The 16,932-nt window shown below is 40.3% G+C and overlaps 1 protein-coding gene across 7 annotated transcripts; it reads right to left on the reverse strand.

Annotated features, from left to right (window-relative positions):
- Positions 1-1,695: 1,695 nt before the first annotated feature.
- Positions 1,696-15,130, reverse strand: LOC125967229 (uncharacterized). Of its 7 annotated transcripts, XM_049718116.2 has the most exons (8): positions 14,811-15,106; positions 13,129-13,197; positions 7,475-8,637; positions 6,863-7,151; positions 5,496-5,571; positions 5,153-5,231; positions 2,860-2,968; positions 1,696-2,689 (listed from the first exon to the last, which is right to left on the reverse strand). In XM_049718116.2, exons 4-8 carry the CDS (start codon positions 7,109-7,111, stop codon positions 2,273-2,275), a joined length of 930 nt encoding a protein of 309 aa, XP_049574073.1. In that variant the 5' UTR covers positions 7,112-7,151; positions 7,475-8,637; positions 13,129-13,197; positions 14,811-15,106; the 3' UTR covers positions 1,696-2,272. The 7 variants fall into 7 exon arrangements, with proteins under 7 accessions (XP_049574073.1, XP_068506668.1, XP_049574072.1 ...); XM_068650567.1 differs by having other exon boundaries at positions 13,129-15,108; XM_049718115.2 differs by lacking the exon at positions 13,129-13,197 and having other exon boundaries at positions 14,811-15,105.
- Positions 15,131-16,932: the final 1,802 nt, after the last annotated feature.

The raw sequence follows: 16,932 nt of genomic DNA on the forward strand, positions 1-16,932 counted from the left end.
TTGGCCTGTCTTGTTTTTTGTTAGAAAAAAAATCCACTTCCTCATCCACTTTTCAAAGACTGATGAAAGACTTGAACGCTCTAATTTGAACACTTGACGTCACAGCATTCCAAAAATGTTTCTAATCTTCTGTCATACCAGTTGGAAGTCCTTTAAATGTTAACTATCTAAAACTAAATGTTAAAAGCGGGGAGACAATATGAAAAGCTAAAACATCCCTCTAAAAAAATCGAGCTGAAAAAATAATATTTAAGCCCTGGCACTGAGCAGCGAACCACTACAAATGTTTTCATCGGCAGAGAATGTGTTCATGTTAGAGTTTGTCAGGGTTCATTCAAGGTCCCAAATGTTCACAAACGTTTGCCAGAATTTGGCCAAGAATTTACTGATTTTTGTTGGCGCAAGAAAATTATGAACATGCTCAAAATTCACTTGCATCAAGAAAAGTACAAACATTTGCTGAACGTTTGCGACCTTGAATTAAATTACACAGAGCTACGCACTAATTGCCACTGTCAATTTCTAAATATCACAGGCTCATTTTCTAAGCCTGTGGCCACATTGCTGATAACTCATGCAATATAGGTTCCAGCTGCACCTTGATCTTGACTTGAACAAAAAAAAGTGGATGAAATGCAAACTGAAGCCTCATGATCGCCAATTAGTGGCTCTTATGGAGCTTTTTATTAAGTGTTGTACAGTATTTGAATATATTTGTGAATTTCTTTCCCAACTTCATGTTGCAGAGGTCATTCATTCTCTGGAAGCATTTGCAATGCATGCACATGTCACAGCACTAGTGATGGGGAAAATGAAGCTTCAAATTTGCTTCATGAACCAGTTGTATTTTTTTGACTCTTCCAGATGGCACTCTGTTCAACACTGGGCTGAAAGCAAATTGACTTGGCATTTATTAATCCTCTTGTTTAAACCAACAGTCCCTTCTTGAGGAGTCAGAAAATATACATAACTGGTTCATGGAACTTGACAGAGGTTCCACAGTTAGTACTAAAGGAATGAGAAAAATAAAATAAACTGAGGCATTTGATGTACATACTTTCAATTTGCAGACTGGTGACAGAACGGATCTCTGTCATGTGCCTTCTTAGTCCTGTATTTGTGAAGAGACTTACTAGATAACTAGGGAGAATCTGTTGATCGCCATAGCATTTTTTTCTTCAATTTTTGGGATTTGATTCTGCCTTGTAGAATGCTGTGGGGTCAGCAGTGAGTAGAAGAGGACATAAGGTGACAGTCGTTGCACTCTGCTCGAAAAACTATCCTAGGACTTAGCAAAAGTAAATGTGCCTTCATTCCAATATAGACTCATGAACCGAGCAAATGTTTTTTTTTTATCATGTTGAGAATTCAACCTAGACTTCTCTAACGGGCAAATTAAAAGGGATACCATGTTGAACTTTGACCTTTATAGCCCACTGACTTCCTGCAGCCGGGTTTTGTACTCAAAATCATGCTTTTAGTGATGTTCAATTAAAAACATGCATTTTCCATTTTTTTTTCTTTTTTTTTTTTTGAAACACCAAAAAACCCCCACATTTAATTGTTTTTCAGTTTAAAAGACACATTGCTTTTGCATTGGACATTTTATTAAGGCTGATCGGCCAACACTTGGCTGCAGACTGAAATTGTAACGTATTCCCAAGCCACACAGAATTCAACCAAGGAAGCAACTCATCGTTTCATTGTGATATTTAAAGTATATTATTAGTGACTTTAGAACGGCTATTACAGCTCAAAAACTAGATTTTTTTCCTCTACATTGGAAATACACGGTAGGTTTTGACAATGACCACACAGAGGTAGCGATTAGGAAGGTTTGATAGCACTTTTTTTCACTACAAGTCTTCATTCTTTGACTCTGTACCTGTAGTTCTTTTGATGTACATATAAACTTTCATTTAACACAATACTAACAAAAGATGTGAAACTTTCTTCACGCATTATCTGATTTATCAAACAGTATAGCTTGAACTGCAGCTGAGCAGGCCTTAATGACAAATTTGTCTTGGTCTGTATCGGCTGGCATCGGCATCCTCCTTGAGTACCTGATATTTTAAAATTACTACGCCTTCAATGGGGGGATTCTAGATGTTTTTTTTTTTTAACCTGCCCCTTAATGGTTGTGAAAATAATGCAGGTTTGAGGCACATAAAGCATTAGCTTCCGGTTACTGTGCTTTAAGTTTCTTCCAACCTCATGATAGAATAAAGCAAAAGATTCTAAAATGAGATTGAATTAGTTGCTTCTAAAATTAAGTCCTCGTGCTCTTTTGGGATGTCAAACTGCAGCACCTCACGTGTCTTGAATCATGCCAGTATCCATGGCAATCAGCCTCTTTGCTGTCTCTTCTTGAAGTGAGGTTGCTCTTCTTGGCCTTTAGTAGTCTTTCCACACAAGGAGAGCTCATATTTAAGGGCAGTGTCGCCTGACTGAGACGACGCGGCAGACCTCTCAACAACAGCGGACAGTCAGTACTGGAGGAGATGAAATTGTCCTGGGTGACGCCCTGACTCAGGCTTCGAGGGCCAACTGTTGACTCTAAGCGTTCTAGGGAGCAGACGGGTGAAATGTGCAGACGTCCAACCTGGTTGCACGAGTCGCAGGTGACCCACGACCCGTCTGAAGAGCAAACTGATGCCAGTGACGACGGAGCACTGCTGTGGCCCTGCTGGACAATTAAGCAAAAAGATTGTTACACGTCGAGCGGTGTCCACCATCATCTTTTATATGAGACTGTTCATTGAAATGTTATTATGACCCCCATCACAAGTAATTCAATGCAGACAGACTTACAACTCAGACAATAAATTACATCCATGTAACAAATATAACAAATACCTTTTGCTTCTTGGATGGTGGGCTGTAATGGACCTGATTTGGTTTTACACGAGGGAACCAAATTTGGAGCATCTCTTCTATTTTCATAATGACGCTGAGAAAGTGTCCTCTAGAAAAGATCAAATACAATGAGTGACGATGACATATTTTAGTATTGGGGTTATTTATTTTTTTGCTAATGTTGTAGCCCATAGGCGTGTTTAGCCCAGTTTTAGGAGTACGTAAGCACTCCCAAAATAAATCCAAGCACCATCAAAATTTCAGATTTTATTTACTGTACATCTCTTTATAACATGTTAAAACCACACACTTTAAAAACAATGAACAATATTTAATCAACAAATGTTCAGTACCCCATTTTTGCCTCAAAATAGTTTGATCCACCCCATCCAATCTCAATGAGGCAAGCTGTCTTCCCTTCAAACAGAGTACCGTAATTTCCAGACTATAAACAGCTGCTTTTTGCACAAGCCTTGAACCCTGCGGTTTATAGTCCGGTGCAGCTTATCTATAGATCTTTCATGATTTTTATAATATTGTAAGAGGATTTGTTTTGATAACACAGGTAATAAAAATGAGGACATTTCATTTAAAACACCTGTGGCTCGTAGTCCAGTGGGGCTGATGTATGAACAAAACAGGATTTTCCCCAAATTCTAGCTGGGGCGGCTTATAGTCCGGAAATTATGGTACTTTGAATGCCAAGGCATGACTACTGACTCGCTCAATGACTGGATGCCTGTCATTCCTAAAGTGTGTGTGTGTGTGTGTGTGTGTGTGTGTGTGTGTGTGTGTGTGTGTGTGTGTGTGTGTGTGCGTGCGTGCGTGCGTGCGTGCGTGCGTGCGTGCGTGCGTGCGTGCGTGTGTGTGTGCGTGCGTGCGTGCGTGCGTGCGTGTGTGCGCGCGCGTGTGTGTGCGTGTGTGTTTTGAGTAGTAAATAGTGAAACCGCCAGCTTCTTCCCGCCAATCAAATGCGCCCCTATCAGAGGTGTCCTGGTGACAAAACCCCTACACCTCGTGGCAACAGCTGAGAGTGGGCGAGGATCGAGTGGCTTGGGATGTCTCGCCAATGGTGATTACATAAGCCTCCTAAAGCCTCTGACATAACATCAGGCTCTCTGGCTTTATCTGATTGGTGGATGAGAAGAAAACGCACAAAGACTGACTCAATTAAAAAAAAAAAAGGCTGCATGGGGGCGAATGGCATGTGTTCTCGACATCTGCATTCCTCAGCGTGTCTTTGATCACATGATTGTAGCAGATACAGCAGGAACAGCGCATGTTCTGTTCCACATAAGAAATGTGACTGTGGCTGCTGTTATCTCCATACACACATGCACACACACACAGACACACATTCCTGTCGTCGTTGCCATTCATTTACAATGTGTTCGTTCTTGTCAACATCCAGAGCTCTATTGCTGCATGGGACATCATCATTGGTTTGTAAAGCTTATATTAAATGCAGACATGCAATTATTTCCTGTGTCCTCATTAATATTCATTCCACATAAAGATAAGTATATAATACCCTGGAATGCTCTGTGTGTGTTTTTTAAGGTTAATAATTAGGGATGTTCTTTTTTTTTCAGACCAATACCAGTATGAGTACTGATACGTAGTTCTGATACCACTAGAATTGTGAAAGAATGGTAAAGTATTTGCTACTATTGATAACTAGTAACTGATTACAAGTTTCGCCGGTATGCCAAAATCAACCAATCCCCAAAAAAAAGGAAACAGACAAAAAACACTTGAATCTGAATTTCCCCCATTTTACTATGAAAAATTACTTTTTTTTCGATTGAAGAATTGTAGCCCTCCTCCCATTTTCCTTCCTTAGTTAATGCACAATGTGTTTATATTTAAATATCAGCCCTGATCAGGTTAGAAAATGTCTAATAAGTATTATTTGACGTAAGCAACAATGAATGAGACATTTTATTACCATTAACCATTGCAATTGACACATTCGTGTTTAAATGAAAATAACAAAATGACTCTTACTTAGCACTTGAACTCATCTAAATTCAGTTTGTGTTGACTGGAGTTTGAATTCCACAGGTTGCGATTACCGGTGATGCTTCTGTGGCTCGGACTAACTAAAATGTCATCGTCAATGGTCACAAAGCATAAAGAATTCAATGTTTACAAGACTTAATAGTAATAGTGGGCTAGAGTGTGAGATTCCAATATAGCTCCTGCAACTCTGCATGGAACCATACTCAATTTTCTCAACATTTGGCCAACCTAATATTACATGTGGTTAATTTTGTTAATCTGTTGGATTTACCCCAGGTTAGGATTTTGCAGGAGCCCCATTATTCTCTGGATACGGTCCATTGCAACCCTCTCCTGGAAACTGCTAAAACCTGTGGAGAGAAGACAAGTGCGCCGTGAGTGTGGAGGATGAGTATCAACAGCTGTTTTTTTGTCCTACAATTTCTTCTGTGTAATAGGGTGGATTTAAGAACAACTAATCCCTATGTTCACTTATTAGTGACGTTGAGAAGCAGAAGATTTTTCTATCAACAACATGCTTCGGAGCTTCTGCAGCACTAACGTTTTTACGTCATTGTTGTCTTCACAGTTTTCAATTAGTCACGAATCTGCCATATTAAAAAAGAGACACTTACGTGTCGAGTATCTGTCAGATTTCAAGCCTCGTAGGATGGATGACAGAGGCTGGATATAACACTGCAAGTCCATGCACTAGGTGGAGAAGATAACCCCGTTAGCAACTTAGCACTTCTGGAGGGCACCATTTGAAGGGTTGTGTAATAGCTACTTGGAGAATATGGGCCCATTCCCGGCAGAACCCAATTAATTGTTTCCCACACCTAACTATGGGATTAGTTAGTCATTTGCACCTAAATAGGGCTCAATCTGTGGCTTTATGTCAAAGGCGTATTGATTTCCAGCTCCATATCATTGATTAATCATTTACAACTGTTGCCATTATGGTATTAGCCCTGTTAACGAATGCAAGTACTTCATTGCGGGGCCTCCATTAACAGCTGACAGGAGCCAATAATGGCAGTAGGCAATAATAGCAATCAATGACATCACGTGTCGCTTACCGGATTGGCACATGGCACAAATTTAACTATTCCCATTTTTGTCCTATTTGTTTTTCCACATCCTCTTTCACTCACTGATGAACTCACCAGTTACTGTTTTTGTTCTCAGGCCAAAGCAATGGAAGCAATACTTTGGTGAGATCTTGTGTCAACTTGTTAGCAAAGGGACTCTTGAAGTGAGTTGAGGAGTTTGATTAGGACAAAAGTAGTGCTTTGTCAACAGGCAACTAAAACCCTTTTTGGGGTAGCATGTCAATTATTTGGGTTTTTTCCCTATTTGGGCAGAGGTTTGGTGCCTGCACTGCATTTAAAGGGGTATGTTTGCAATAATGTGTTCAGTGTGTCCGCCTACTACTTTAAACACGGTATTCTGATTAATATTGCGTTGGTGGAATAAAAATTAGGAAGATGAATCGACCTGTTTTCAAACATCTCAGAGGACTACCATTTATTCTGTACCACCCCCTGCAGTCAACTGAAATGGATGTGGCTTCGGGCTCATGTTGCAAACGGCATGTGAGCAAACCCAGAAAATCTGTGAGTTGTGACGTTCTCAATGCGAATAATTTGGTATCAAATACAGTAATCAGCATGGGAAAGTGGAGCATCAAAATGTCAGCCTCTGGAATCATTCTCCTTTTATTCCTAATATTGTAAAAAAAAAAAAAAAAACTCAAATTCCCCCTTAACTGTTTAGAAAATTAACGAGCATTTTGGCTCTAAATTATATGTATTATGCAACATGTTTTTCCATTAAATACATGCTATGGTCTCACCTTCAATGAGAAAAGTTAATTTAGAATGTACAGTTGAGGATGAGCACCATGTTCATCTAAAGTTCTCTTCCTGACTGAAAGGCTCTTCGGCACAACACAAGATGTCCCTTGTTTGCAAACTGGGGTATCTCGCTTAAATGGAAATACCATGGCGTTCACTTGGGGAGCTTCACAGTTTGCGAAACACGCACAGTCCTGTTGATCATCACAGCTCCTATTCCTCCTCCAGAAGGCACCAGAGTCAAGTAGGATGTTGGGAGATTCCCTGAAAGTAGCAGTTGAGGACGATGAGGATGATGCTTTGGTCTGCACCACTAGGGCCTCTGCATTCTGAGGACTCAATCTCTTGATGCAGTCACTGCTGTTTTCATCACCAGAGTCTGAGGGTGATGACATGATGGAAGCAGACTCTCAGCCAGTAGAGAGCAGTACTGAACTGTCAATAAAAAACAACAAATATCATTACAAAAAAAGTTTTTTTGGTCCAAATCATTGTGCTGCTACTTCTTTCCACAAGGAGGTAGTATAATACAGACAGACAGACAGACAGACAGACAGACAGACAGACAGACAGACAGACAAAAAAGAAGAATAGTACTTCTACCACTGACTCAGTAAGATGTAGTAGTCATTTTTTTGTAGATCAGTGGTTCTTAACCCCCTACGGGTGCGAGAATGCTTCCTAGGGTGTTAGAGATTTGCTCACTCAAACTTATTTTGCAAGAACCACACGGTAGACAAGCAAGTTCTTTTAGACACCTGCAGGTGGAGAGTCCATTCGTCGCTGTGCGTGCAGCGATGTTCGAATAGACCTCTGGACTCTCCTTCCTGCAAGAGAATATTTATTAAGAGAAACAGAGTGGGGGTATGAGTGGGCTGAATAGAAAGCCCTTGTCCTCTAGTCTAAACATCTCAGGGGATGTTTTACGATCTTGTGATAAGGAGGACAAGGTAAGGTATTTATTACCTGTTGCATTCCAACATAATCCTATGATAAAGATAACCTGGAAAACCCTAACATCTCCCTCCTGTTTTATCATATGATTATGCTACCCCAAAACAAAGACAAGTAAGAAAAAAACACTTATATATGTATAATGAAGAAAGAAGAATAGGAAAAATAAAAACAACAAACAATGATAGCAACACTTTCCAGTGAAGATGAGGCATTACCTTAATACCCCAGATCAAACTTATTGTGTAAGCGAAAAACCTGCTGGCCAGATGTTATTAGCAGGAAAATTCTTACACGGTCCCTTTGCCTTAAGGCGACCAGAATGCTATCAATAAAAACAAAAAGAAAAACAAAGAAACAGTACATCAGCGTATCCATTACTTGCGAAGCATATTTGATGGTCAAATCAACAAGTTTCCGTAATACATGCTCAACAGAACAGCATCTACGCAATCCACGTCTCATTATCATTATCACATCTGTCACGTCTAAGAAGTTGTATATGTGCTCGCGTTTTCGTCAGCTGCTGATGTTCTAGTCTGTAGGTGAGGTCTGTCACACACACTGGCGCACACAGTTGGCAGGCAGCATCGGACAACTCTCGTGACCACAAAACCATGATCCGTACTGAACAGGCACGTGCACTCATAGGATGCAGGTGAGGCAGTGCCTCTGAACTTCTGGATGAAGTAGGTCCCGTCCGATGGTGCAGCCATGTTGGTAGTAGAGCCCTTACACCTTGAAAACGGCTCTCTCATCCTGGCACACAGCGGTGATGTCCAAAGCTCCCATCCAGTTTCCTCCTGGAGAGCAGTCGTCGTTAATGCATTTGTGGGTCCTGCAACCTTGGATGCAACATGTGTAGTCAGCAAGACTTGGAATGGTCCCTCCCGTCGTGGCTGGCCCAGTTCCTTCTTTTGATGACCTCGATGTAGACCCAGTCTCCTGGATTGATGGGGTTGTCGACCTGTGAGGAGGAAAGATCAAGCGGCAGTAAATTTGTCTTTGACACAGTTTGAGCGTCTTGATCATATAATCTGCCAAGGACTGCTCTTCATCTGTTGTTTGCAACTCTCGTAGTCAATTGTCGTGCCCATTTAACTGGCAAATAGGAGTGTTTGCGGGAAGAGTTTGAACACCTCCTAATGATTCCCTTTAACCAAAAACTATTTATGACAGGGGCGTTCCCATTTATTGCCTCCTGGTTTAAAAGAGATTGTCTTACCCATGCCTTCTTTCTCCTCACACGCTCGCACCCACACAGGGTGTGAACACACACACACACACACATCTGCACGCACACATACACAAAACGGCATACAAAGTTCAGACGAACGACAACAAGACTGTCACAATTTTACAGAGATTACTCACAAACAGAACACACAGACAAAGGGATTCTAATCCATCTCTCATGTAGCTTCTTTTGATACAATCTCCTATCGGTAACTGTATAGCAGACGTTTTAGCATATAATCCCATACTCTGTTCTCTCGCTTCTACTTTTTCATGTCGGTGCAGTCGTAGGTGGCCCCTATTGCAGTCATTGTCTTGTTAACTGTCGCCTTGTGACTCCTATGCATGATTGTGTGAATGTCAAAAATTGAACGTACCTAACTTTCTGACCATCCAACCTCCACTGTGGAACAAAAAACCTTACTATTGTATTGAGTAGGTACATTAAGCAACCTAGCTTCCTCCTGACTGGCAAATGTCCTGTTCTAAAATTTATATAACTCGACCTCTACGTTTTAAGCTTGATGAGCCAAAATATCAGATCTTGCTCTTGTTTCCTACCGTTTTAGCCTATTTGTTTTATCCAAATCCGTTCAATCTCTGATTATAATGCTTTTCTCTGCAGCCCTACGTATTTTTCAAATTTTTATTTATTTATTTATAAAATCTCCTCAGTTCTGTCAAACTCAGTGCACAATGAACCTCCCTTCCACTTTGAACCAAGCTTCACCAAATTTGGTAACGCCGTAGCAAGGAGTGCGATTTGGTTGTCGGACACTCCAAGTCCATATCTTTTTGCTGCACTTCACCCTCTCAAGTTGGTGTTCTTTTGTTGTTGCTTCAGAGCGACCCCATCCATCACGCTTGAATGAGTCCATTGTTTAAATGAGTCAATTTTCATCATTGTGAGTTCCTCCGCTTTTCACTGTCTTTTCTCGTCCCCGAGGATGTTGTCTGTCCTCCGGAGTGTACTTGTCCTTCTCCAAGCACGACAGCAGTCTTTTCTTTTCCTTCGCCAAAGGTCAAAGGTGCTTCAGAGCCAGGCACCATTTTGTAGTTGTTCACGGCTGCAGGCGAAGACTCGGATTGGGTTTCAGGGGCCCTGACACTGAGAATGACAGGCTGGGACGTCAAACTTGTAAGACTATCTCCAAATGTAGCTGCTTCCATCAATTTGCTGGTAACATTTATTTACCAAACTTCAGCTTCTCCTAATAACAGCGGTTTCGTTTTTATATCGTAAATCCTGCAACTCATCCTATTTTTGAGCTACATTTTATCTATAGTTCCAATTTAATCGGACGGTATGTTGTCTTCAGTATCATTATTGAAAATCAACTCATCGAGGTCTGCTTTCCACATCAAGCCCTGATCTGTATGTCTTGACCTCTCACATGTTATTGTCATGCTTGCTCAAAAATGTGACTTAGAGTATGGTGCTGTGAATTCTCAATCTCCCCAATGAAATTGGATCCCACCTCGTAGTTCTTATCGTTCTCATGTTCCTGTTAGCCTGCAATTGTCCAAATCAAAAATGTTTTCTTTTAACTGTCTTTCTTTTGAACCTCTAAATCTATCTATCTCTATCTATCTACCCCAGAACAAAAAAATTACCACAATATAACACCAAATGTATTCGAAAATTCATTGTCATAAAGTGTTGTATTATTACTATCTTCCACTATCTGTCCTACTCACTCCCCCCTTTTGAGGCTTGGCAACGCCCATGCCTCACACCTTGACCAACTTTTTGGGAGAATGCGTTCTTTACTACATACGATTCCATCATCATTTAATTTGACTTTCTTTCCAAAACGCTTCTCAATTTCTCAGTTCACACATCTTCTGCATGTGTTACTGGTTCTCCATTTTTTTTTCTAGTTAATTATCAATCCAAAAGCTACGTGTTTCTTTCTAACATTCAACCTGCTCAAAATCACTCTTTCATCAAAGTCGCTCTACTAATTTTGCATAGTAGTCGCCAACAACTTCAACCATTCAACCTTTCATTCAGGCAATCATTCATCAATGCTCATCATATGTATCTCACAGTCTCCAAAAAGGAGTCTTCCCATCACATTGGTCCCAATTCATCCAAGCTCACCACACAACATTCATATATCATTTTCAACTCAGGTTTCCTGGTAGAACAATCCACCAATTCAAAAAAACTTAACTAAAACAAACAACTGGCAAATTAATCTAAATGTTTTCTTTGTTTTTAAATTTGAAGAACTCAATCTCTCAGATTTAGCTTGCATTTAGAATTTTGCATAATCTTATAACACAACCAATCAATTATTCCTATTAAATGTAGCATTGCAAAATCTTAAATTCACAATTTAGCTTCTCCCAATTCCTGAAAGCATGTTCTGTTGTTTTGTTAACTCCGAATTTCTCATGAGGGCTTGACACTAACATGCACTAGTGTGGATTAGTTTCTGCTCGCAAACAGATTTCTCTCTTTTTCTTTCATTTTTATCTGTCAAAATTGTTTCTGTTCTGCGGTGTAAATTGAATAGAAAACAGTCTAGCAAATTTCTTTATACTAAAAGTTTAGCCAATCTTCATCAACTTAACACATACGCACACACATGCACAGTTCTCGCGTGCGGAAGGTAGGTCTCAGCAACAATGATTCGTCACAGGCTGGCCATTTCCTGTGGTCGATCATGAGCTGGTCCCTCCCATGCACACGAGGACAGCACATTCTAATTTTATTTATTTATCTTCTAGAAGCAAGTTGCATTTCTTTACCACTTGATTTGCATATTTTAACTTTAGTGTAACACAATTTGATCCCTATTCATTTGTAATTGGGCCTACAAACAGCATTGTCATACTTCTTGTGTGGACAGGGGCTCTAACAATCTAAAAAGATTTTTGATAACCTGACAATGACAGGTTTTGCTGTCATATGGGAGAGGTTTCAGATCTTTTAAATTTCGATACATGATTTGCATAGGACCGGAAACTCCTCTTGCCCCTTGCTTGAGCCGCGGCTTGAGCTGCGGCCTTGCACCTGCTCACAGGGGCCTTATTGTCTCCTGGTCTGACAAACACTTGTGACCGCATCAGTTTTCATCTTTCTAGCTTTTGTCTCTTGAATTCGTTCTCATCTCTTTGTGAAGATTTCAACCACACTCTAGCACTTCTACCACTTCTTCCACATTTCAAATTTCCTTGTACTCCATACATTTTCTTCCACTCCAGCATCTATTGCATACAATTAAGAAATCTACTTGCCATGAACTTCTCGTTTTAAAGAAGAGCAGAGCAAGAGATTTACCGTTCTTATTTCCCATCTTAATTTTAGTAGTTTAAGGTTTTACAATTTTTTTCAATTTTTTTTTTTTCTTTGAGGATCCTCAATGCAGGTTTAAATTGACCTTTCAACAGATTACTAGCCTGTTTTATTGCCGTGGATCAACGCTAGAACTGCTTTTTAGTCAATTTATCCTACCAGTCACACACTCAATCACACAAACTCCAGCGCTTTTTTAGGCCTATCCAGGGATGGGTGTAAAACCCTCCCAAACAGCTTTGGAAAAACAGACAAAAGAAAAAATCTACGCCCTTCTTCAATTAAGAAAAAGAAGCTCTGTTTTTCTTAGCCCGTTTCTTCCACTGGGACTTGAACCCAAGCTGTTCTTTGGCTTGGAAAAACATACAAAGAAAAATCTACGCCCTTCTTTGATTAACAAAAAAGAAGCTCTGTGTTTCTTAGCACGTTCCTTCCACTGGGACTCTAACCCAAGCCAGATCCCTCAGCTCGGAAGAACAGACAAAGAAGAGTCTACGCACCTCTTCGATGAACAAAAAAGAAGCTCTGCTTTTCTTAGCCTGTTCATTCCACTGGGACTTGAACCCAAGCTGGCTCTCATGCACCTCTACGTGTTACGCGTTTAACAACACAACACAACTTCAGGCCTTTAACTCACTTGTCCCCTGGTTCGTTGCACTGCCGGGTCCCGTCAATCCACCTCTGTCAGACGAAGGCAGACCTAATATGCTGGCCCAGCGAAGAATTCTCTTCCCAGGACTTTCTCCTCCAGGTCCTCTTAATGGACGCTGGCTTGTCGACAATGCAGCACGTCCTTCTTCGTCAGACAGATAGCGGGTATGAGGGGTCCCGGGTTTCGGCACCAAAATGTTAGAGATTTGCTCACTCCAACTTATTTTGCAAGAACCACACGGTAGACAAGCAAGTTCTTTTAGACACCTGCAGGTGGAGAGTCCATTCGTCGCTGTGCGTGCAGCGATGTTCGAATAGACCTCTGGACTCTCCTTCCTGCAAGAGAATATTTATTAAGAGAAACAGAGTGGGGGTATGAGTGGGCTGAATAGAAAGCCCTTGTCCTCTAGTCTAAACATCTCAGGGGATGTTTTATGATCTTGTGATAAGGAGGACAAGGTAAGGTATTTATTACCTGTTGCATTCCAACATAATCCTATTATAAAGATAACCTGGAAAACCCTAACATAGGGGGTGCGAGGATACCCTGGGGGAAATTTACAATTTTTCGGGGATATTGGTCGGGTAACCTAAAAAAGTGAAAAATTCTGGAAATCAAGAAGTCATTGTGTTAATTGGGATTAGGGATAATGCTAATTAAGCCTTATAGCTGTAAAGTAAACCAATTATTATTATAATACTTATTTAGGGTTAGGGGTGCGAGAACTGGTTGGTGAATTGAATGGGGTGCGAACAAGGAAAAAGGTTAAGAACCACTGTTGTAGATGATAAGGAATTTATGCCTGTGAGCATTATTATATTATCTTTCTCTATGTGTTGCTCCACCATTGGTGTTCAAGTATTCTCTTCTTCTAAAACCAAAGTACCAATGCTAATTGTTACCAGGTTGTGTTTTGCATTGCTTGTTAGCATTATTCTGGGCGGACTTTCCTAAGGCACAACTATGTGGTTGTTTTAAATACACTATGTGTAATTCTCTGTTTTATGTTTAGTTGTAGAGTAAACCAACTATGAGTAGCACGAAAAGCCTCTTTTTTGGTTAATTGTCCATTGAGGAAAATGCTGTTTATTGTGAAGTGAATAGTAATTGAAAAATCTGCTTCCATGTAGAGCTGGTATCTCAAGTCAAAGAAAAAATAATCGGCCAAATTTCCTAGAAAATATATAAATAGCAATTGCAGAAGATTTACAGAGTTTTAACTACATCATACATTGCTCAAAATATATTAAAAAGCCAGATATTCCATAATTGTTTGCGTTGCTCCCAATTTAAGGTCAAGTTCCAGAATTAGCTCTACGCATTTATCTACATAACATTTTGATGAACTAACTTCTCTTTGAAAGTATATCACAGAAAACAAACAATAAATTGACTGTTTTATTTATTCACTAACAAGTGCCTAGTGAATTAATAACCTTGTGTCAAGGAAATGTTGACTCTTGAACTCAGTTAATTCAACATCCAACCAGTGCCCAATATGAGACTGAATGTGATATCAGTGGATTAAATAACCTTTCTTCAGGCTATTCGTCCTCTCCTCTAAATGGGCAGGTCGTCCAACATTATGTAAGTAAAAACGAGCAAACACTTGCGCTTGCTCCCTTTCACATGCCGAGTGCTGATGCAACGTTATGTGTGGACACGATCATCCACTTACGCTGTGACAACTACTGTACCTTGCTGCAGTGCCAATGCCGGACTGCACCATCACTGTGTGACTGAACAATCACTGCTGCGCCTGTACTTAACGGTACCCCGTGAATCGATGGTTTATTTATTTATTTATTTATTTATTTATTTATTTATTTATTTATTTATTTATTTAAATTGTTCTTGGGGGGGTATTACAGTATTCCAAACAAACCAGCAACTCACGAGCAGAAGCAGGTGAGTCGGTGGAGGATGGAGGCAGAGCGTCGAAGCTTACCCGGAGTGAGGCGTGTTCCCTCCGCCTGGTACGCCGTGTTCCCGGACGGACAATCGGGTGGAAAAAGCAGCCTGAGCGCAGCAGACTGATCTCAGTCAGGCCGGCATCGCGCTGGCGGATAAGTAGGCAAGCAGGGAGGGTGACTCCCGTTCAGCCCGTGGAGCCTCTCCTTGGGCAACGTGTCCGAGAGGGAAGGGGCCAGCACGTTGCGTACCTGCTTCAAAATTAAAACAAAATACGGAGCTCGGCGGAAACAAAAATTGAAATGAACACGTGACCAGTCTGAATGGGTTTTTTTTTTTTTACTCCAACTCTTCAACTGAGTCACAATCATTGCAAAACGTGAGGTAATTATTGTCCACTGAATAAGCGGGACGGACAGCTAATTAATATTCATGACCACAGGGCTTCTATTGGTCAGTAGCAGTAGCGCAAGACAACTCAGAGCCGAGCCCCTGAGCAAAAATTGGTTTAGTAGCTCTCAACTTCTACATATTAGTTGCTGATTATTATTAAAAGTTAATATTAAATTGTTACATTTAATTATTATAATGTGTAAATTTAAATGACACAACAAGCAACTGGCAACATTCCAAGTGGGAAAGCGATACTAAAAATCATCTCAGAAAAAAAACTCCAACAATGTACAGCTGTACAATCACTTTGATATAGTAAACAATCACTTAAAACGTAGTATTAAATGAAGTTAACAATAAAATGTAAAGTTCACAAAAGTTGAATAATTAGGTCTCAAAATCATCTAAAAATGTGTGAACGCTTAAAAACCAAAATAAAAATACCTGAACCATACCACTGCAAACGCCCTCGTTTTGCGAGAAAGTGCTCCTTCCAAACATGACATGTTCTGCATACAATATTATTACATTCGGCATTCGGCATACCTTATGCTATTGAAGTGTAATTTGGAATTCCCTCTCTATTCCTGTAGGTGGCCTTAGAATGTCCACCTGGCGTCAGTGACACGGTTCTATTCTATATTTGCTGGTCAGGGAGAATTCAGTTTCAGCAATGTGTGCAATCCTATAATAAGGTAAAGTGGCTGTTGTCGTCCATCACCAACAGCGCTGGTCAAGATCTCCTTTTTAGGACTGAAGTAAACTAGTAGATTGAAAACCGCAGCTGGTGCACAAAGCCATGACATCAGCTCCTTGCCAGGTATAAAAGATACGGGCCTGACAGGGGAGGGGGGCTTTTTTACATCCATGCCTTGGGCCACTCAACTTTTTGGAAAGACTTCACTCTGACATTGGTTGAATAAAATCTTTTCCCAATCAGCCGTGGTCCCTGAAGTGCTCATTCGTCGGGAAACAGCCACCGATCACCGAGTGTTTTTTGAAGACCAGCGAAGCAGCAAAAACCATATACCACACTATCTGATGCCTTGAAAGGTGGTCTTACTATTTCATTAAACCTGCTTACACTGTTCTAAGACACCTTGTGCAGGATGTAGAAAACCAGCCGTAGAATATTGTAAGGAAATGAATATGCAGCACACGCTACTCTCCAATAAAACGTGTCATTGTAGCAATATCACAACTTTAAATAAACATTGTAAGATTATATTCAAAATTAGTGTAAGGTGTACTATGTTTACAAAATGACAAAACCAACCCAGATAAAAGCAGGCTCCGAATTGAGATATGCGGTCATATTTGCATTGAGGGATTCAAATCTTATATTTGCTAAAGAGGTCAAGTAGGCAAAAGGCTAAATCCAATCATCAGAAAAATGTCAGTTATATATGAAATGAAGTTTATGACCAGACAAGTACAAACAAGGGTTGTTTTCTGTAAAAAAAGACTGACAAATATAAGTGAAACAGCGTTAACCACAAGAGGTTTGGATTTAAAAATGAGGACACATCATCCGACAGGCTAAAACCCTTCATTTGCAAATGTCACACGAGGACAGAGGCAGTGTGATTTCTTTTGAAATTTGCTGCAAAATTGCACCACCTACAACTCAAAAGGGCCACTTATTTTTTCAAAGCAACCACATCATGTTAAATAAACATTTTAGAGCATTTAGCTGTGTCAAAATGCTAACTGCTTACAAAAAAAACCCACCCCCAACGTTTCTAAAATTTCTTTTTTTACCTTGT

The sequence above is a fragment of the Syngnathus scovelli genome, chromosome 4, assembly GCF_024217435.2.
Source record: "Syngnathus scovelli strain Florida chromosome 4, RoL_Ssco_1.2, whole genome shotgun sequence".
Classification (NCBI taxonomy): Eukaryota; Metazoa; Chordata; class Actinopteri; order Syngnathiformes; family Syngnathidae; genus Syngnathus; species Syngnathus scovelli.